This window comes from Hermetia illucens, chromosome 6 (genome assembly GCF_905115235.1).
Source record: "Hermetia illucens chromosome 6, iHerIll2.2.curated.20191125, whole genome shotgun sequence".
Taxonomy (NCBI): Eukaryota; Metazoa; Arthropoda; class Insecta; order Diptera; family Stratiomyidae; genus Hermetia; species Hermetia illucens.
Window position 1 is genome coordinate 1581292 of NC_051854.1, and position 21599 is coordinate 1602890.

Genomic DNA, 21599 nt, shown 5'->3' on the forward strand with positions numbered 1-21599 from the left:
TAGTTCGCATGGCAATTGATTAGGTTTATGTTAAGAAATACCTTTTTCTTTATTTCGCTTATCATTTTTTATAATTCTTTCCTTTCGCCTGGTGTGTGTGGGTACGCCATAAGTAATAAAGGTGTACATTCACATATAATACAAAATATCATAATTTATTGTATTTCCAGATGTATTTTTTTCACGAAATTTTTAGACTATGAGTTATAGGTTCGACAAACCGATAACATTTTGAAATTGGGTACCATTTACCTCAATAGATTTTTATATGTATTTTGATAATAATTTCAAATCTTCATGAGGTTTTAGAATTGGTTAACAAATTTCAATTATCAGGAGTAGCATAAAATGATTTCACATCAAATTTTAATGAATGAAATTATTTGGAAGCGATTCACTGGATTGCTTTCTTATATTTGACTATAACTGATCTTTCACTGGCTCACTCTCCTCAGAAGTAGCCGGAGTTTTACAACTGCTGCGTCCTGGACCTCGGTTACTTCGCCACCCAAAAATCGCTCTAAATAACTCCACTAGCTTCGGTCCATCGTAAAGGGCAGATGCTTCTGACCTGTACCTATTTTGAACTCCTCCATTTCATCGATTCCTGTTTAAACCGTAAAAAGATAGGGATTTATGGGCTGGCAACCTGAAAATCTGGAATCATCTTTATAACTCGAAAACGACTACTATGCCTTAGGGGCAGAAGGATTTTCCGACTGTCACCTTTTGTTTTGGTCAATGGTATATGAATGGATTGTTGAGTACAATGACTTCGCGCTGACGGTATCAAGATTCGCCAGAATATTTGCGTTTTTCAATTTGAGTGAGAATTTCGATGGTACAGGCAGGGCATACTGTGGTTAAGTAAGATAAGACGGTAGGATACTAGGGTGCACTGCTTTTCCTCTTGCGACACTGCTTTATTTTACTCTGGTAAGGCGGACGGGCTAAGCGTTAATCGGATTGATGCTTACTGCATTCGTATGGCAAATTCCCTTGTCCTGAAAATCGGTTTCAAACTGAATAAGACTTCGAGACTTCCTACATGGAGTTGAAGGTGGGTTTCTATTCATAATTCAATGCGAGGATGGAGAGATATTGATCGGCGAGTTGATAATTGAGTCAGAACCACTCGTTAAGAACCTTACACTGGTGATTGACTCAAAAATGAGCTTGTTCGAGCAAATCAAAGCAGTAGTGGACAAGGCTGCAGCTAGAGTTCCGGCCAGTGGTAAATAATACGTATAGTAGTCTTCTGATGAGTACAATGGAGTCTGTTCTGCTCTACGCCGTAGAAGTATGAACTGACGCTATTGGCAAGTAAGTATATCGTAATTACAGAGTCGGGGAGCTTTGTGGATGGCGTTTGCGTGCCCCACTGTCTCTGAATCGTCCGAGATGGTGTTTGCGGGAGTGGTTCCCGTTGCCTTTCTTGCTAGAGAGCGTAATACCATATACAAGCACAAAAGAGAAAAGCGAAGGTGGGTGGTTGCTTGAGAAGAATGGCAATGTACACTAAATAAGTGGCAACTCTCTTGGTAAATTGAGACAAGTGCGTGGCTGTATCGGAAACATGGTGAGACTGACTAATTCCTTACCCGGCTCCTAAGTGGGCATGGAGGTTTTTAGTCTTGCCTGCACAAGTTTGGGAAATCACGATCTCTTGATTGTCTATTTTGCGATGAGGTTCCAGATGACACCCATCACCATCATTTGCCTTGTGGAAGGTGGGATGAGGTTCCTCAACAACCTTATTTGAACACAGAAGATGCTGAAGAGTGCATTTTGTTCGGGTTCTTCTCGTTGAAAAGAAGATAGAGCTTAACCGGTGGGGGCCGGATGGTAGGGGAATCCTTGAACTAACAGTTACCGTCCTTTTCTTCCCTTCCGTTGGTGAAAGGAATTTCCTGATTTGAAGGCTCTTCAAGTTGGGAGAGCTAGCCCAAAGTAATGTGACAAATGGTTCCAGGCTAATTCTTTGACGATGGGGAGGTGTTTAGTTGGTAGTTCGATGGCGTACCGTTGCGGGAGTCCAACACTCTGTGCGTAAACATATTCACTACCCTACCCAAAAAAGTAAGAGAATTTTGATGAGGTAAAAAATTACTTTTGAGCGGACACGCGTCCATTTAGCTTCGATTCTCAGAACAATAGATTTAAGAAAAAAATCTTTACAAATTGAATTATTTACTTCTCAATACTAGACATCAAAAGCTCCTCTATTTTTTAGAAAAGGAAATATCAATTCGCATGACTTTATAAACCTTGGATTCAAGTACATAGCCTGCTTGAATTTATTTCCGGCCTCGTCATTTTTCATGAAATTTTCCATATTGGCGTTCTCATTGGGGTCGAGCAGTGCGATGGGCATGACGCCGCAGGTGGTAAAAATGGCTGGAATTATAGGAAGAAAATATATAAGATTAGCATAGATTATTTAATTCAAATTGAGTGATATTACCATGAAAACCCTTTTTCAAAATTGCAATCTGCAGATCTACAAGGGTGGGCGGAGCTTTTGAATATTTGAGCAGCTTCAAATTTTTCACTAATTCTTGGTGGTAATACTTGACGAAATAGTCAAACTCCTTGATTTTGATTGAATATTCAGTGGATGACAAAATGAAATAAACTAAATCCATCACTGGATGGCCATATCTTGACATTTGAAGATCGACGAACAAAAGATCCTTCGGTTGGTTGTTTTCATCATGTTGAAACATTATATTGTTGACCCATAGATCTCCATGTAAAATTACATTGAATTCATCTGGTTTTGGTTCATATATATCTTTCTGGAGGTCAGCGGCCCTCTCCCTAAGTTCTTCCTGAAAATTGTCACTAGATTATTTTTTATTTTCAAGATTTTGTATCTATTTATCAAAACATATCATAACCCACAACTTACCATTCGATCTACATACTTCTGACAAGTGTTCCATGATCGTAAATTGTTTAGAATATTTGCCCAAAAAATGGATATCAATTTTCGGGTGTGAACCTCATGGAACATTGTGGACATTATGCGATTTGAGAAAGGACCATTTTTTTCTAAAACACAAACCGAAGCGGCATGGAACTGTGCCAATTTCGATATAACCATTTTGGCGTGTTGCATATCCATTCCGGTAAGACGATTTTCATTGGCAAAATTCCGCACTCCTAAGTCTTCCATAATCAACATTTCAGGATCATGTACTACCTTCCAGCACTTTGGGGCGAAGGCGGTCTTAATACCATTTTCTTCGAAAATCTCCTTTAATTTGGGGACAATCTTTTGGTACATTTCAACTTCTTTTTCAAAAATGCCTATCGTCTTTTTCATTTCTGCATTTATATCGTCAAGAGGCATCATTTTAACAATGTATTTGACTGAAGTTTCGGTTCCATCTAGAAGTTGACAGTGGGAGAATTAAACAACAAAAATTAGCAAAGGAGATGAGCTTCCATATTTTGGATATATTAATTCATACCTTCTTTTTGGACTTCAATGGTAACACGATACATTGCGCACACATAATTTTCACCTCCTCCTGTGCTGTTCGTTACTGCAAACTTTTTTATGATGCATTTTCCAAATTGTTTCTCCAGGATGTCATGAAACAAACCCTCAGTTACCAACTTGATTCCATCGTCGCCTTTCTTTGGTTGCTTACTATCGTTACTAGCGTCTCCGTTTACAGTCATTTTATCTATACTAGAATTAAAGAAGATTTCGTTGGTGTTTTTTGCTTTGAGAAACGGCCTTGGAATAGAGTCGATGTCTACTTGTCTATCTATCTGCCCGCTGATCTATCCATTTGTTTGTCAGTCATAACTATTATAGTTTGCACCGAAATAACAAAAGATACGATTAATAAGTCGTTTTTTTAAAGAAAGGGGACCCAGTGTCGAAATGGGAAGTTCAGAATGTTCAACTCTGTAAAAAGATCGCCCAGAATAGATGACTTAACTCCCAGGCATATTCATGAAGTAGAAAATTTCAAGGACTTCTGGTATAATAATAATAATAATCGTTGGCGCAAGAATCCATATTGGATCAGGGCCTTGAAATGTGTTAGAGCACTTCATTCAAGACCGTAACGGTACACTATAGGATTGCAGTACCCTGTAGGAGGCAATGTGGTCAGCATTGCGCTCGCCCGAGTTTATTACCCTGATTTGACTCAGGTACTCATTCACAGCACTAGTATCTGACATCAAATCACGATGCAAACCCCACTGCGACCAGTAAGGTTTGAACCGCGACCTTCCGTACGACAGCCTTGTGCTCTAACTACTTAGCTATCCGGACACTTCTGGTATCCTCTTATAAATTTTATTTCAAGGTTCAGGTTCAGTTCAGTTGGATCCTTTACATCCTGAAGTGGAGAAAAATTCATATACTAGCATGCCAGAAGTCTATTGAAGCAGGATGTGTTAACGGTTGCCCAACGGGAACGGTTCTTTCCTCTTTCCGATAAAGGGCACCTTGCTATGACTCCTGGTGGACAAAGAAGATTTTCGCGCAAGCATTTGGGGATGGTATGTTTCTAATAATTATAGGCAAGTTTGCTGGAGCAGTAAGTGAAGGCTTGAATGCAAGTCTAGGAACGACAGCGTAGCGTGTACCTGTGCGCTACCTACCTTAGCAGGGGTGGAAATCCAGCTGGTAAAAATAGTCAAGTATTTAGGAGTACATCAGTCACGGAAGACGGATAGGGCGCTGGGGTGTTGTCAAGTAATTGGATTATGGGACTCGCCTAACCCCTTCGAAAAATCACGACCATATTCCAGGAAGAGGTATATGTTATTTCACTGGCAGCAGAAGAATGCTTGTGACAAAAATGGCAGGGTCGCACCATTCGAATCTGCTTCGACAGTCGATATATGTGTCAGGGCACTCAAATATCACTGGTAATGAGGAAACTGACTGACTGGCTTGTCAAGCGTCTGGATCCACAACAATGGAGCTAGAACCAGTTTTTGGCATCAGGCGATCCACTGTTAAGTCTCCTCTGAAGCATGGAACTGCAAGGATTCACGTAGCCGGCAAGTGAAAATCCTTATGTGGGCATTTTTGTTGTCCCTTGAGTGAGTGAGACATGAAAACCTTAGCAGGGCTTTTAATGGGGCAGAGGTTTCGGCTGTATGCAGCCAATGTGAGTAGGAGGAAGAGACAACCTTGGACCTCATATACAGCGATCCGGGCTCCTCAGATCTTAGACAAAGATACCTGGGTAAGGATTACTTGCACGAAGAATCTGTCCGCTCTCTACCTCTGGAGAATGTTCTGAGATTCGCAAAAGCCTGCGAATGCCGAAGGTGGGAAACTATTGAATAGGTGATTTACGGGTATAGTACAATGGGCTTAACCAAGGCCTGAGAGCTCGGAGCTGCGGCGGAAATACCGGCAGAAAGTGACATATTTATTTCAAACTGATTTAGTTAGGATGGATCAGGTGGAAGGGTTAGGACTGCTTGCGGTCAAAAGGTTGTTGGGCGAGAGTGTAACATTGAAGTGGCAACATCGAGTACGTTAAAAGTGTGTCTGCCAGAGGAAGTTCTATTGTGGACTTTGGGCTTGAAATGAGCTTCCTCTTGATGGGGCATGGTAGCTTGAGCGAGTTTCTTTTATCGCGGAATCTTGCCTCCAGTCAGGGTGTGTTCTGTGTGAGGCAGACTTTGAGGACTGCTCTCATGTTCTCTGTGTCTGTGTAATAAGGCATCCATAATCTAAACGACGTGTGCGTTTACATAGTAAACGGTATCCTTGCCTTGCTAGCTGGGATACGCGTCGATTCGCCGATTCATACCAGTGTGTTACCTTCCGACGAAGTAGGGAGTTCCTCGATTCTGCTTCATCTGCAGTATGAAGCCCGAATGGCCATATTAGTCGTAGTGGACAGCACCGGTCTCATGTGGTTTGTGTTAGAGTTATCTTGTGATGTGCTGTGTGCGTTGATTGACTGGTGGAAAGGTTTCGTTGCGGTTCTCCGCACCAAACTGATTGCAGTCAACCCATTGGGGAGTACTGTCCTCACGTCCTCGCGGAGGACGATCAGACCCACGTCTGCAAGGGACTCATTTGAAGTAGCTCTTGCCACGAAGCCTCACCTATATCGCGGACAGAGCTCCACGTGTTCTTAAGCGCAGAGTTCCGTTGTACAACCCGTTGTCACCACGATCGGTGACATTTGCGAAATAATTTTGTAACACTAAACATTCACTACAACATTTAATCGAACCAAACTATTATAAGCAATGACAATAGGAAAGGATTGCGCTTATCCTTCGAAAAGATAGATATATCTTAAAGGCTTTAGTTTTTTCTCGAAGTTCACAAAGAACGCTCACGCAAGCATGAAAGTTGAATAACGAAAAACTCTCTCAGTTTTTAATGGTTAATTGGTTAATTAATCAAATTCAAATGGCTTTTCAGTCTCAAAATTATAATCCTTTACGGAAAAAATCCCCCCGGTTAGAGAAACATCGAGCACTGAACAAATTACCTTTAGCGAAATTTTCTTAAAGAACTTTTTACAGTTTTAAATGTCCTGTGTGGAAGCACTTTGAAGACTGGACTAACTTTATTGATTAATGACTTCCACAGCTTGGATTTAAATGCTTGAATTTCAACATTACGATTAGAATATTTTAATGTTTAGATACAAACAATGATTGGGCATTTTATGCAGAACTGGACGCAACGTATTCCCCAGATTAGATAATTTTTATGATAATTTGAAACATTTGCTTCGCAATATGATTTTTCTTATATAACATTACTTAATGTGGTTCAAATTGACTAGAGAGGGAGGAGAAGAGAGTGATTCCCCCTGGGTTCGGACTCTACTCGAGGTCCTAGAGAAGAGGCTATAACTTTCATGAAATGAAACGATATCAGGTAGGTCTGCAAAATTTTGACCATGGGCCCGGATTGCTTTCATCGGGGATTCTTCTAATGTCGCCTATCCCCCAAGAAAAAAGCGATTTGAAAGACGAAAATTTAGATCATCTAAGCTGTTGAAGACCGATTGTCTTGACCAGCTGGAAAAGTGCTTTAATTGGGACCCGAAACTGCGCAACTATCACATGCGACCAGTGGCGCCATATGATGAGGATGTTTGGAATGGGTACTATCTGCCTCAAGCCGAAAACTCCACCACAAAATTCCGATGGTAACAACAACCGAAGTAAGCCTGGACGCCAAATTTTATACCAAATATAAGCTGCAGGATGGCTGGGCTTACATCTTAATTAGTCAGAAAAATATAAACTTTTGGTTTTATCTGACATAGTAAAGATTTTTTTGATAGTTAAGATGTAGCCATTCTACCAGATTTCAACATGTGCTGTACAGGCCCTCTAGGCATATATTAGTTCGAGACTGTTGCTTTTGATACTGAAAATGCGGCAATCAGGAATTGGTTGGATTGAAAAAAGATGCCAGGGTGATAATATTGAAAGCCAAAATAGCATTGCCGAAGCTGTAATTGTACAATGCTATGTTGTTGGTTGGATTTACGTTCTGGTACAAGCCCAACGGTACCAATTTATACAGATTGCAAGCTCAGCATTCATCCTTGTGGATGCAGGACCTACCTAAAACCTCTACCAAACTAAGGAGTATTGTACCCGAGTTGTAGAACGCAACACCGTCCAAGCCTTTGGAGCATTCGATTGCTGCGTCACCTGCAAGTCAATTTGAATACAGCGTTTATCGTTACCACCACATGGAGGTTCTCCTTGGCCATTTTGGGTTGCTTTGCTCGATAGAATTGTTACCTCGTCTGCTTCTTCGTCACCTCAGGGTTGAACTGATAAATCTGATAAATATATTGCGTGCGTGGACTACTCTTTTTTGGCAAGATGCACTTTTCTGAAATTCAAAAGCGGGAGCAAATCACATCTGTATCCACTTCCGGTCACGATACCCTCAGAGGAAAGGTGAGGTAGGGTATTGGACGAAACTATAAGCTATTTTTGAATTTGATTTTTTTTTATTCTCCTGCATCCTGGAAACAGCCAGGCAAAACGGATACAACAGGAACCTCATCGAAAATCGGATAAAAAAAAAACTTCCGGGTCACCTCGCCCAGCAGACGATGCCTACTTTGGACCTGGATACTATCAGTCACAGACAAAAAAGAGTGTACGGAAAAAAGCGGCATTTATAAGATTTCCTGCTCAGATTACGACAAGATTTACATAGGGCAAACAAAACGGTTGGTTCGCGCCAGGGTGTTAGAACACTTAAAGGAGGCCGAATCCGGTAAAAGTAAGAATAACCCACACATAAGTTCCGCGGTTGCCAGACATATAATAGAACAGGGACACCATTTGTCTTTGGACAACGCAATATCTTGAAGGAGGTGAACGACGTTAGGATACTAGGCTCCTACGTGAGTCTCCACATCTCGAAAATTCCGCCCGGAAAAAGGCTAAACAGGGACACAGGCAACAATTTTTCCACCATGGTGGAATTTTTAGGAAGGTGTATGAGACGAATAGAAGCCTAATTACAATATTATAATCACAGGAGCAGCTATAAAAACCCAAATGGTGAAGGAAATTGTTCAGAAGACAAAGCACTGAAGAAGGGGCAGTTGGTTCCCGAAATACGTATTTGTATAATAAATAAAAAGGAAAAATATCTTCGAAGGCAATCTTTCATTTTATTCTGCTGTTGGCCGTTTGTTTATGACCTAGTTCCAGGATACGTCATACCATACACGTAATTTCTAGATAATGAGTTGAAATGAATGGTTTGCCTAATCGATTTCCAAAAGATATCCAGTGAAGTCTTACGCGTGTTTTGATAATAGTTATAAATCTTCACAAGGTCTTCGAACTTATCAAGAAATCGTAATTATTAGTAGTATCCCGAAAGAGACAGAAGAATCTAAATAAAATGACTTTGCAAATCTTATTTGGATGACGAGCATTCATTGGCTAATATCTAAATGAATATTTAGTGACTTTTGGAAGTCTCAATTCACAATTAGGGGCAAAATTTCATGATACCTTTAAAATGTTAACAAACGATGACTAATCAAAAAATTTTTTTTTGATACGATTGAATTGATATCTTTTGGTTTGCAACGAAAATTTTTTATTGTATGCGTTGATTATGCTGAATCATCCTGAGTTATCAGAATTTTGGTCCAATTTTACTTATCACGGGACCTAATAGTAATCAGTTAGACCCAGGCGGTATGGCTGAGAGTAATATCGGTAACCAACTATTGATTAGAAACGACCAGAATAACTAGCTGGCTTGGGTAGAGTCGATCCTGAGAGCAACGCAGCTCCGATAGCTACAGCTCAGTTGAAGTGTTCCGTTTACATTTACTGGCATACCAATGTGCCTCTCAGGCTTGAAAATGTGGACTGCGTTATTTGCGCATTTTAGTCCTTTTCATATTTTCTTCTCCTTTTTTAGTCTTTTTCCTTAGGGTATCTGGGAACTGTATGGGCGGTATTTCATTTGCCTTTGCCAAAGTCAATCTGGCAATAGAGTTTGTTCAATAATATGTAATATTTTCTCTTTTTCTCCCATTTTAACACTGCTAAGCTTTCCCAATTACCCCTCTCAATTGCATAATTCCCATCCCGACATTCATTTATATCCAACATCTAACATTTCAAATAATTAATAATAATAATAATAATAATCGTTGGGGTCAGCAAAAGTGAGAATTAGCAGGAACAATTCTTGAAGGTGTTATACAGAAGTGCGCCTAAGTAGTGAGCTGTTTAGGTCCTTTGGTGATGGGCAGCAGGGTTCTCATGGATGTGGTTAACTTTTTTCGGAATATAATCGAAAAAATTACATACTTTCGATCTTATCACTATCTTTAGTTTTTCTTGAGGAAGTGAAGTAGAAGTTTTGAATGGATTTTGCTTTAGTTCGTGCATCCAACAGTTTTTGGGATAGCTCCCCTCTCTTGGTAGTCGTCGGCAACTCAGGATGATCTTTTGGCCATCGCCCAATCTCGCTCTATGTATATGGCTCTTCTTGGTGAGGTCAAGGTTCTGAAATCACCGTCTATCATATTGAGGCATTGTTGTTTCAGTCAGACTCCTAAATGTCCCCATTAAATTAGGCACTAGCACTGAGGAAGGAGGCACGTGGTCTCCGAAACGATTGTATGCCTGAAAAAATAAAAATATTTACAGGATAAGGAAAAACTTAGTTCTTTTTTCAACTCCTATTGTAACTTAGATCCCCAAGTCGAAATTGCGGTCAGTTTACTGGTTATGAGTAGTGTCTTGTTGTCGGTGATAACGACCAAGAGTGTTTTCCCGGAAGTGAATCAAAAGCTTCGCTTCCAAATTGGGGGGTAAAACGATGTGAGAAAACCCAGTGTGCTTGTCTGTTTCTGTATTTCCGCAATTGTGAATACTACCGCTAGTAGACTATGCTTTAAATCATTAACTAAATCTTACAGGATGAGGTCAACTTATGTCCGAACACTTACTTGCTAGACGACATAAGGTATGCCGGATCACTAGAAGCTGGAGCAAGAACATGGGAGGTTTTGAAAAAGTCCCCACTAAGTGATTCACCCACGGCTCTTACTGAATATAATCAAAACTTTTTCACAGCAAGACGAGGTTTAAATTCAACGGGATGCATTCTTGATACTTGAAGTTACTACGTCTGCTGTTTGTCGAAGAAGCTGGCGGTGGTTTATTAAAATAACAATTTGGCGTTTAGTGATTCGCTAGGGGTGGGATACGAAGCGTCTGGTAAGTGCTGCTTAGTAGTGCCATTGGAGCTAAAAAAAAATGACTAGATGAACATTAGCTTTCGGAAAAAGTCTTGTGGTGCGAGACGGATGCTGGCCCCAAGGATATACAGGCAGAGTTTATTCAAGGTTCTGCGACTTCTGACGAAAATTTAAATTGTAGTAGAACTTACTTCCTAATAATTTCTTATTCAATATTCAAGATGCGGGTTTTCAACTGAAATGAAGACTATCTCTAGCTAAATATTGTAGTTTTTAAATTGGTTTAAGGTTTACATTAGCAAATAATTAGCTTTCCCCAAATTTAAAGAGTGGTTTTATTGTTAAATATCACATAACACAAAATTTAGAAATTTTTTTGTCTACTCCTATATGTCTAGCAAGCCTCTCACCGAAAACCATTGTAGAAGGTCCTTCATCGCTTCACGATATTTTGGATTTGAATATATTTTGAGTGACTGTTGGAGTGTTTTCTCGCCAGGCTCCATGAGAACAGCTGGTAGAATTGATAACGAAGTATTTACTCCTAAAATGAAATGTTCTTAGTGTACAACAATTACTTTAACGTTAAATAGTCTTCATACCATAATATCCTCGTTTTTTTAGTTGTGCATGAAGGTCATCTAGTTCTGGAATTTTACCCTTGAAGTTCAGCAAATTAAGGCTTTCCGTTAAGTGTTTGTGATAATGCGAGATCAGGTAATCGAATTTCGATACTCTTATATCTGGGTTACACGAAGTAATGATAAAATGCAGAAGGTCCTGAACTGGTGAACCCCATTTACAAAGTTGGAAGTCGATAAAAAGTACTTCGTTCATTGACCCGTCGTCCTTGTACTGAAACATAATATTATTAGACCATAAGTCTCCATGGTTAAGGACGTTGAATTCTGATGGATCGTAAGTCAGTGATTCCATTAGAAGGTGGATCATGTGGGGTTTCTGGATCGCCTATGAAGAACCAAAAGAAGTGCTTTAGCTGTATATTATATATATGGCTCACTTTGTTTCATGAGGAGGTTTTATGTAACTTTTGAGCAGATTCAACTATGAACCTATATGTGGAGTATAGCTCCTATCGTTCCGTGGGTTTCTTCTCACTTCCCTCGAGACTTTAGGCTGAGTCTACACTCCTTCTCAACTGTCAAATTTATAGCACTGAAAAATGACAACAAAACTCACCAATTTGTCTACATATTCCTTACAATCCGTCCACTTTGTCATATCCTTATAAATAATTGGCCAAATGTTTTGAAACATATTCTCGTAAATGGGCACCAACTCTTCCTTATATAATCCTTCATCAAAGATATCCGGATAAGGTCCTTCAAGTTCAAAAATACATCTAGAAGCGGCGTGGAACTGAGCAAGTTTAGCCAGAGTTGCTTCGGCATGTTGTAGATCCATTCCCTGTTGCCTTTTCGTGTGAACGAAATTTTTAGATTGGAGATCGTCCAGTATGAAGGTGTGAATGTCATCCATGGTTTTATAGCATATTGGGGCGAACTGAGCTTTTTCTGGAGTTTCTTTGAAGAGAGACTCAAATCGTGGTATAAACTTTTCGAACATTAGGCGTTCCTTCGGATAAAGAGTTCCGTTGACATAGCTGGAAAATTCACTAGACTTGTCAGATTTGATGATGTAGTTTTTAATGGTTTCTGTGGAATCTGCAATTGGAGGAATTTGTAGAATTGTATTATTGGATTTTTGGTCTATAGTTCAAATAGACAAGATTACTGTGTTAGAAGCAGATTTGGAAACCTATATAGCATTGTTTCCAGCATGCCAATTATAGTTATTTCAAGCAAGTGAGGACGAACCATTAAAAGTTTGAAGGGGGGCGTCAAGGTCTTCGAAATCAAGGAGAAGGTCGATCGTCATTCCGGCAAGACCACGGTCAAACAATGGTTTTTAAGAATTCCACTATCTTGGGTTGTTTTGCCGTTCGTGATTTGATTTCAGCAAGAAAGAAGACAGTCCATCAACTTCATCTCAATTTTTTTTTATATTGCAGGTTCTTCTGGTGTTGCTCCGTTAGTAACGTCACATGACAGGAAAGATCTCGCGAGCCCTTCTACCGCCTTAACCGTCGTTTCTGTTAGTGCGTGTCGAATTTAGCGGCGCAACCCGGAGGTGTGGTTCTTCCAGTTAGAGGCCCGTCGGCGAGAGTCACGACAGAAGCCATTAAATTCACACGCGGAAAAGAGTCGGTGTTTAGATCCTAGCTAGCTGACGGCGGTTTTCTTGAGGTATTGGCCGTGATTGCGGATAAAATACATGAGGTGGACGCGTGCCCCGTGGTCGCAAATCCGCCTTACTGATTAAGCTCGAGAGAATCCGAAAATCAGTTCGAGTCGAAACAAACCTTAAATGGGACATTGGTTGGAAGGTGGAACTTTAGATCAAAGACGACTGCACCTATCCTGGCAGATAAATAAAAAGCGTCTTTCATTTGAATGTTTATTACGTTTTATTTAAAAAATAATGCAAAATACATTTTATAATACTAACACTATTTTGATCATGATGAGCTTATTTCTTCCCTTTCCCATAATTCAAATAACAATCAATTAAAAGTTTCTCAAAATCTTCCTCAGAAACATGATCCATTTCAAAAACCTTAATCTTCTTGCCAAATTTTTTAAAAAGGTCAGCAAAGAACGGGCTTCCTTTCACCAGCACTTTTCGTCTAGCATAAAATCTAGTATCTCTTATACAAAACGTGATGCTTCCAAAGTCAGGCGACCTCAAAGATTGCCTCAACGGCCTAGATGAAAGTTGGCCGGAACTCGGATGAAAATTATTGTTGATCCGTACTTCCAAATTCAACTGTAGTTTATTATCAAACAGCATATCATTACTGGAGTTCAGAAGAAAGGACGAATCCACTACATGCGACATAGTCCAGCATGCTCGGTGTGGTTTCTTTTCGAAGTATTCGTAGCGTGGGTTGATCATCAACGATCCTGTACGATTGAGTATGTACAAATTGAAGTCAGCATCAAGGTTTTCTAGGAGTTCGGATTGCAGGGTAAGCACCATTGATACGATGTTGTTGTAGGCTGCATTGATGCCCATTGGAAAGATCTGTAGTGTTGCTGAAGCGAATTGTCCCACTGGGAACCTTTTTGTGATTCGTATTCTACGATCATGCATTATAGCAAGTTTGGGGTAGTCCAGGATTGAATATGTAATACAGGTTTTATGGACCTCATTGTAGGAAAGGTGATTGAATGCTTCAATTTTTGCTTTAGGAGGCATCTCGATGTTAAGAGTTTTCAATAAGTTTCAGTAGTCTTTCTTTAAATGATTTTGAAATTATTTCTGTGTTCGTGGCTGTTGCTAAACTGATGTGAAACTCCTTTTAGGCTTGAGTTTTATAGTGCTAATTGTCAGAAACAAAATTCCCGTATCTTTCTGTGATTCTTATAAACTTTTAAAAAATATGATAGCCACCCATCTTTATAGAGCCTAGTAAGTTATTAAAAAACAATTACCTACTCAAATAACGTTTTGGTAGAGGTATAATCACCTGAATAATTATCTAATCAATAATTTTCCTAGCCATTCCTTCCTTAAAAGTTTCTCTGGAAAAATATTTTTGTCTTCGCTTTGAAGATAGCCCAACATTTGCAAGATTAATTTTAAAAACAACTATTTTTTCATACACACCCAACTTAAACGAAATTCTAGCTTGGGAGGCAATTCTAGTTAGGGTAGCATCCAGAGCCTAAAATGAAATTCCAGTCTGGAAAGCGTCTATAATTTGAGATGAAAGTTTTATTTTATTTTTTTTTTTATTCCAGATAGGTAAAGTAACAAAGAATTCCCATAGATTCCCATAGCAAATATTACCTGAAAACTAATTCATGGAAACTTTTGATGGCGACGGGGAACCTTTAAATGTAAAATGTGTTAATTAATTAACTGGCGCCCAACGTGGGGCTGGAATCGTACGCGCGAAATAAATAAAAAAATTAAAAGGGGAGCGTTGGGCGATTTGCCTTTGCCCTGGCAAGACATTGTAAAGCCGTCTTCGCCTAATATAATATAAAAAGTCTTGAAAGATCCTAAGGCTGACAGGTGGCCCTTAAAATTCGAAGTCCGTACCAAGTAAAACAATCCGTATAGATCGTCGTGACTTCAGTAAATTTTCCAGTTGAATAGAATCGGGGGACGATAATCAACTCCTGAAATCGCGCGCAGAACTGGATTAAGTAGAACCGAAGCTTGTCAAACAGGATTGAACAGCCTTCCGTCATCAGCAGCCCTTAGAAGATCCGAAAAAGTAGAACATTTGGGTGAAATATCGGCATTTGCAAGATCAATAAATATCGCTAGCGAATTGAAAAAGCAAATCTTAATTATTTCCAATAATTTAATCGCTAGAGACACCGCGAAGTTACAGTTAGACTTTCGATCATTCCCCAGTAAGTCGAGGTATTTTCGTCGCTTCATACGCGACTAGGCTATACTTGCGAAACCCCTAGAATCCCTCTTAAGGGGGCGAAAATGGATGAGAGTCCAAACATGTTTCAAGAAATCAAGCTGTCCGCCTTAAATGCCCTTTTCAAATTGAGGAAAACGCTTGCGTCTAAGGACGTCAAATTATTAAATCCCAACTTTGAAAAGGACTACGAACTCACAACACACGCTTGCGGATACTCAATCAGAGCGGCCCTTTCCCAAGAAAATAAACCAATATCTTCCCTACCATGCGCTCTTGATCAATCAGAAGGAAATGTTGGCCATTATTGAAAACACTCAGGAACTTCCTGGGTGGATCCCGGAAATTAAAAATCTAAAACACTAACAGTAAAATGAAGCGTTGGAAGGCGATCCCGGAAGAATGTAATTACGAACTGTAAAACAAGTCAGATAAGCAAAAGTACTTGTTGACTCTCTTTCAAAACCACCGAAACCATCCTACTAATGGAGCACAATGACCTTCGTTCCGTAGAGCAGAATAGACTACGCTGCACGCATTAAAAGACGTTCCCTGCTAGATGTAGGACCCTCAATGTTTGTAATTAAACATTAAAGACAGAAATTCTAGTTGCAGCCTTGTCCGCTGTTACTTTGATTTGCTCGAAAACGCCCATCCTTGAGTCGAGCGTCAATCTAAGGTACTTAACCATTGGTTTTGACTCTGTTGTCGATTCGACAATATGGGATGATAGCTCGTCACAAAGCGTCATTCCAATTGTCATTACACCTGTTAATGTCTTTCTCAACCAGCTCATTTTTAACGTAGGTAACGAAAGAATTCACCAGATTACAAACCTCTTCGGCAATTACATACAGCGTACATAGAGCGTACTTTTTACTTGCAGAGTATTGTCGGTCAGAACGTGCGAACGATTGAAGAAATTGCTGCAGATAGGATCCTGGTAAACGATTTTGAAAGTTGTTCCTATAATCAAAAACGATACTTGAGAGCTTCGCGGAACTTTTATCATCAAGTTCAGCAACGCAACAATTTTCCTAGACGACAGGCTCTTTGCCTCGAGGGAACTATTTATGTAGGAACCTATACCATGTGAAAAATGGTACCAAGATGACCTGTTCCTCGAAGTAATAAATGAATTGTAAATTAACAACTCGAAGCGGATCGATCTCCTGCAGGAACAAAATCAGCTGGGTAACTGGATCAAATATGGGATAATGATTCCTACAAATCAATACTATTAATCATTACAAATTGTCGTGAAAGGGTTGGTCATTTGCAGGTTTTCAGATAATCCCCTAATATCTGTAAAAGACAATTCGGCATGTGTAATATATTGTCTGGTGTGCCTAGAATGTCTTTCCATTTTACGGAATTAAAGATATTTCTGGCATCAAGTCTTACGAAGAGCACCACCTATCGAGCTTGGCCGCTGTGCGCCTCTGCTTGATGAACTATTATATGTATATTGACGACTTGCATGACGTCTGCTGTAAAACGAAACTGCCGTGGAGATAAATCGGCGGCAGCACGTATCGTTTTACCAAGTCTACTCCTAATAACCTTTTCGAGCACTTTCCCAGTCTTGTCGAGCAGCGGGTAGATCGTGGGGTCTTGGCGCCTCTTGTTTTCCATAGAGAGGACTGCTTCTTTCAACTCTTTTCTAGGGAAAAATTGGCGATCTACCAAGCCACCCGCACTGTTGGCGTCAATCCGTACGGCATATGTAGGAAATTGTAGAAGATAGTCCATCTGCTCGGCCTTAACTGAATAAGTGTTCTCCCGATTTTTCGGGTTAAGAATGTATAGTCGTGCCCACATGGTTATAAATTGGTCGACTAGGTCCTACCAGTAGCGAACTTTTCTTTTGTTTATCATGCTGCGAAGTCTCCTTTTGGCTGATATGTATTATGTCATTGTGCAACATGCCTCCTCCCGGTAGTTTAGGCATTTTGTCAAGCGTCGGGGTTTGTGACACAGTTTCCGGAGGCAATTTCCGCCATATACCAATGTATAGAAGGTTTGTCCCTTCTTGATGCCTTCCTAGGAATGGAAGCTCTGCTACCTCCCGTTAATAGAATCTATGACATTATCAGCCATAGTGCCACCATCACCTGGAAGGCCTCCCAGCGTGGCTCCACCTGCTCTAAGATCTTTGAAAAAAACCCGGTGTTCACTTTCGCGACTTTCCATGCATACGAAGAGCGCCGGGCTAGTGCACATCGAGTCAAAACTTCCTGAATTCGCCGGCGTCCACCTACGATACCAGTGATTTCGAAACAAGGGTTACACCGGGAATGCTTCCTCCGCAATCTGTGGAAGCGTTGGTGGGTTTTATGCCATTTCGAATCCGTTTTCCTCTGGAGTCTGGGTGAAGGTACCCTGACACTGAAGTCTCGCCAAAATCATGCCTTCTATGCTGGTATGAGCAAAATATTTTAAAATCCGTTGATAATTGCTATAACTCATTATTGATGTTTATATTTTATGTTGGCACCTGAAATTCTCTCACGACTTGCCAAATTAAACATTTTTTGACTAGGCTTCACTTGGAACATGTTAAGAAAACGTTTATAGCTGTTAGAATCGTCCACGTGAAACACACATTGATTACTTAACATCCTCCCATTTTCGTTCAGCGTTCTGTATAAAAGTTTATTTACATACCTCATTCTGAAATGGTTTCTTTGCAGATCTCTTGTGACTAGACGTCTCTAAGGACATCGACTGGTGATTTGTGAACCATGATCTACATGCTAGAAACTCGGACTTAATAACTATCAACATGATTGGTCAGTCTTAATCAATAACATCTTCAGGGCCTATCCTGGGTATGTCCTATCTTTGTGTCGTCTTCTCTTAGCTTCAACGGTTACGGTGTTGTTCTATTTACTTTGTTGTAATATGTACAAAACACACTTACATACCTGTTAATTTCAGTCCGATGCTAACTCGTTTTATCATTGACGCATAGTTTTCTCCCTTGGGCACGGCATCTTTCACCACAAAACTTATCACTTGATATTCCTTATATTCTTTCTTCAAAATATCTTCGAATAAAGATTCATTTAACCATTCTACCGACATTTTTTTCAACTTTTCCAACTATCCGCACTGAGAGAGAGAATTGTATACTTTGTTTACTTCAACTTCTAAATAAACAGGAATTTAGTTTTAAAGTGAAATTTTGTGGAAACGCACGAGTGATGCAAAAATAAAAAGTGATAAGGGTAATCTGTGAGCATAAGCCATACAGCAGATAAGAGATTAGAAAAAACTTCGTTGAGCAATAGTAAAATATTGATTAAACTTGATGGGGGATTTGTAGGGGAGCTAGCACATAGTAGCGTTTGAGATTTTCGGTTTTGTTGATATTTATTTGTTTATTTTATTATGCTGTCACCATTGTTTTCATCTCACACCATGTCTATCAGTGTTTTCGACTCCATAAATATCAATTAAATCTTCAATCAAGATACCCCGTGAATGATTGCGGCTTTGGTTTGACATGGCTACCACTAGGTTCAACTTTAAAGCCATAGTAGGTGCCCTGAAATTTTTCAGCATCTATAACTACTAAATTTGAAACTTTTTGGTTGGGTCAACTAAATAAAAAGAAAAGAAAAAAAAACCCTTCCATTTCTGAAGACAATCGTATACGGCCTGCCTTAGTAAGGAATATCAGACATCCCGGCTTTGGGCCGAGTTTCACCAATTAGATATCCCTAAAAGCTATCTGGCGTCCTGGCCTACGCAATCAATTCAACTAATGCAGAGCCTGCTACATCTTATTTTTCTACGATAGATATGCCCTTATATTTGAGATATTCCTCACCCATATGGTTTAAATGACCTCTCCACCGTAACCTATTGAGCCTGATTTTATCCAGACCAGACGGCTATGGCTATGGAGGTTATGGCTCATAAATTTCATTGATTGTCACGGGCTGGACAAGTGAAAACTTTAAAGCCGAAAATACCCTCCGACTCTTAGTAATCTATCCAGTTCTTGATTTTAAGCACCTTTAAGATATCGTCATGCTATCCTCGCAAGTTTAAAACTAATCAGATAACTAACTAATCAGGTTCTGGGACTTCAGCTTGACCAATCGTTTCCCTAGATCACTTGTACACAAGACGATGGTATTCAGTATCTAAACCAGATGTACCCTGCTGAATATGATCAACTCCTTGGTTTCACCAACCAGTGTATGTTTCTGGCAGCCTAGGATAACCATCTTTTATAACATTGATTTCTTAGCATCACAACCCCCAAAGTATAGTTAATTAATGCGTAGTAAACTATCTCATATTAGAGCCACACTTCCGTGTATTCCCAGTTATATTATCTTTTATTTGACATCGTAAATAAATCCGGGTACCAACAGCCGTTTCATGAAATCTGAATAATATATTTTTCCCTGTGTCTGAACTGCTCGCTTTCTATTTGAAGGCGTTCGTCAACTGCAAATATCTTGCGATTTTAGGTTTTTTCCCAGAACATCTAGAGGATGATCTAGCAATTTACTAGCCAGTCGCAAGGCACACCTTTTGTTTTTTATCAATCTACGTGTGGCGTTTGCCCAAATTTGTGTATTGTCTTCACTTCAGTGTCATCATGGGAGGTTTTACTCAAATTATGTATTTTAAACTCGGTAAACTGAGTAATGCAAATTAACATCAAATTTAATTCAATTTATAATTCAAGGGTTTATCTCTATCTAATATTTATATCAATGTGACTATATATTTGGGTGGTTCTTTAACGAATGCTACTAAGAAAGAAGTATCTGAAGTTATACGGTTGTCGGTTTTTAGTTACTGAATAGTAGATTCAGAAAAGGTTGTCCAAATTGGAGGTCGTCTGGAACTGCGGATGGTCTGTAAGTGCTCATGTGGAAATGAGTTAGTTCTTCAAGTGATTCCGTTAAAAAGCATTACAAATATCTTCTTCGGAGTTTTAGGCAAGTTGATTCATTTTAAGGGTGAGTATGAGAAAAATTTCATATTCAGACCCTCGTAATGCAGAGATTTGTTACTCATGGACGAGTTAATCGAAACGCGGAAGTGGTAGGTCACTAAGGAAGAGCAACAACTCTAGTGCTGACCAGTAGAATTGAGGAGAAGTGGTAGTGTTTCGGGAAGATGAATCGCATTACAGTGGACCATGTACGAATAGGCGTGGTTGATTTGCTATTTACCACTAAAGGGTGAAAGATAACCATTTTGGGTTTGATCCCACATTGGGCGCCTTTTGAAATAACCCACTGTCCTTCCAATGTTTTCGGGTACTGAAAGTGAAGTTTTCTAAAGTCCTTCTATGACAGACAGAATGCGCCTGCAGGCTGTTCCTGTTAAGGGGCTTTCGCGAAGTCATTTTTCATTCTGTTTTCGGATAAAGGGCTTTGAATACCAAACGATAGTCTTCCAGGTCGATAACCTATTGCATTTCCTGCATTCATCCCGAAAAAAATTCAAAATTATTTTAACTAGTCATGCATCATTGGCAATCCCATATATCTCAAAATCAAGACTTCATTTTTGTTCTCAATTTCAGAGTAAAAATGCCTGCCAAAGAGAATTATAATAGAGACATTAATGCAGAGAATGCTTCTGAGGATGTATCTCATGTAATTAATAAGGACCTTTTCGTTGATATATTAGAAAAACAATTTGGAAAATCTACTATAAAGAATTTTAACTCTGTTAAGAGTTCAGGCGTTGGTGAGAATTTTATGTCCTGGATGTATCCTGTTAGCATTGATATTGAAAAGGAAGGTGAGTCTTGCTTTGTAGTTAAATTTTTGAGCCTTTTTTTTAAAAATCTGAAATGATTGATTCGTTCTACAGATGGAACACTAACAACAGCTAGATACATTGTAAAAATGATGCCACCCAACGATCCTAATGGCGAATTCAAAAAAAATCTTCGAGCCTATGCAAAGGAGGTTGAAATGTATAGTAAGGTCATTCCGAAATTTCAAGAAATTTTCCATGAAAGGAACGTGGAAATCAATTTCGCTCCTAAATGCTGGAAAGTTGTAGAAGAAAATGAAATTCTGATCATAGAGGACTTGAAAGCCCGAAAATTTGCTAATATAAATCGAAGACAAGGAATGGATATGGAACATGCAGAATTGGTCCTGAAAAGAATAGCACAATTTCACGCAGCATCGGCTTGTATTTATGAAAGGGATGGTAAATATTCAGACCAGTTAATGAATGATATGTATCGTAAGATAAAGGAAGGGGGATTTCGAACACTTCAACCAATCATTTGGGACAATATATGTAATCACCTCCGACAATGGAATAGTTGTCAGGAGTACGTTGGGTTGATGGTGAGTTTCTTCAGTTCATGCTTTCATGTGTAATTTAACACTCTAACTTATTACTTATAATTGGCGGTACTGGGG

At 39.5% G+C, this 21599-nt stretch overlaps 3 protein-coding genes across 4 annotated transcripts in view; 1 reads left to right on the forward strand and 2 right to left on the reverse strand.

The window, feature by feature from the left end:
* The window catches only part of LOC119658957, a 36225-nt gene that overhangs the window by 13284 nt on the left and 1342 nt on the right, over positions 1-21599 (forward strand). Inside the window, exons 6-8 of the mRNA XM_038066830.1 lie at positions 10437-10483; positions 20741-20961; positions 21034-21524. Coding sequence (XP_037922758.1) covers positions 10437-10483; positions 20741-20961; positions 21034-21524 — 759 coding nt within the window. The remainder of the gene's footprint in view (positions 1-10436; positions 10484-20740; positions 20962-21033; positions 21525-21599) is intronic.
* LOC119658745 lies at positions 2165-6622 on the reverse strand. Of its 2 annotated transcripts, none has more exons than XM_038066423.1 (5): positions 6495-6615; positions 3477-3695; positions 2912-3393; positions 2465-2831; positions 2165-2397 (listed from the first exon to the last, which is right to left on the reverse strand). In XM_038066423.1, the coding sequence occupies exons 2-5, from the start codon at positions 3688-3690 to the stop codon at positions 2204-2206; spliced, it is 1257 nt and encodes a 418-aa protein (XP_037922351.1). In that variant the 5' UTR covers positions 3691-3695; positions 6495-6615; the 3' UTR covers positions 2165-2203. The 2 variants fall into 2 exon arrangements, with proteins under 2 accessions (XP_037922351.1, XP_037922350.1); XM_038066422.1 differs by having other exon boundaries at positions 2189-2397; positions 3477-3700; positions 6495-6622.
* LOC119658749 lies at positions 11036-18507 on the reverse strand. Its single transcript, XM_038066431.1, has 4 exons — positions 18111-18507; positions 11919-12403; positions 11321-11687; positions 11036-11262 (listed from the first exon to the last, which is right to left on the reverse strand). Exons 1-4 carry the CDS (start codon positions 18268-18270, stop codon positions 11105-11107), a joined length of 1170 nt encoding a protein of 389 aa, XP_037922359.1. The 5' UTR covers positions 18271-18507; the 3' UTR covers positions 11036-11104.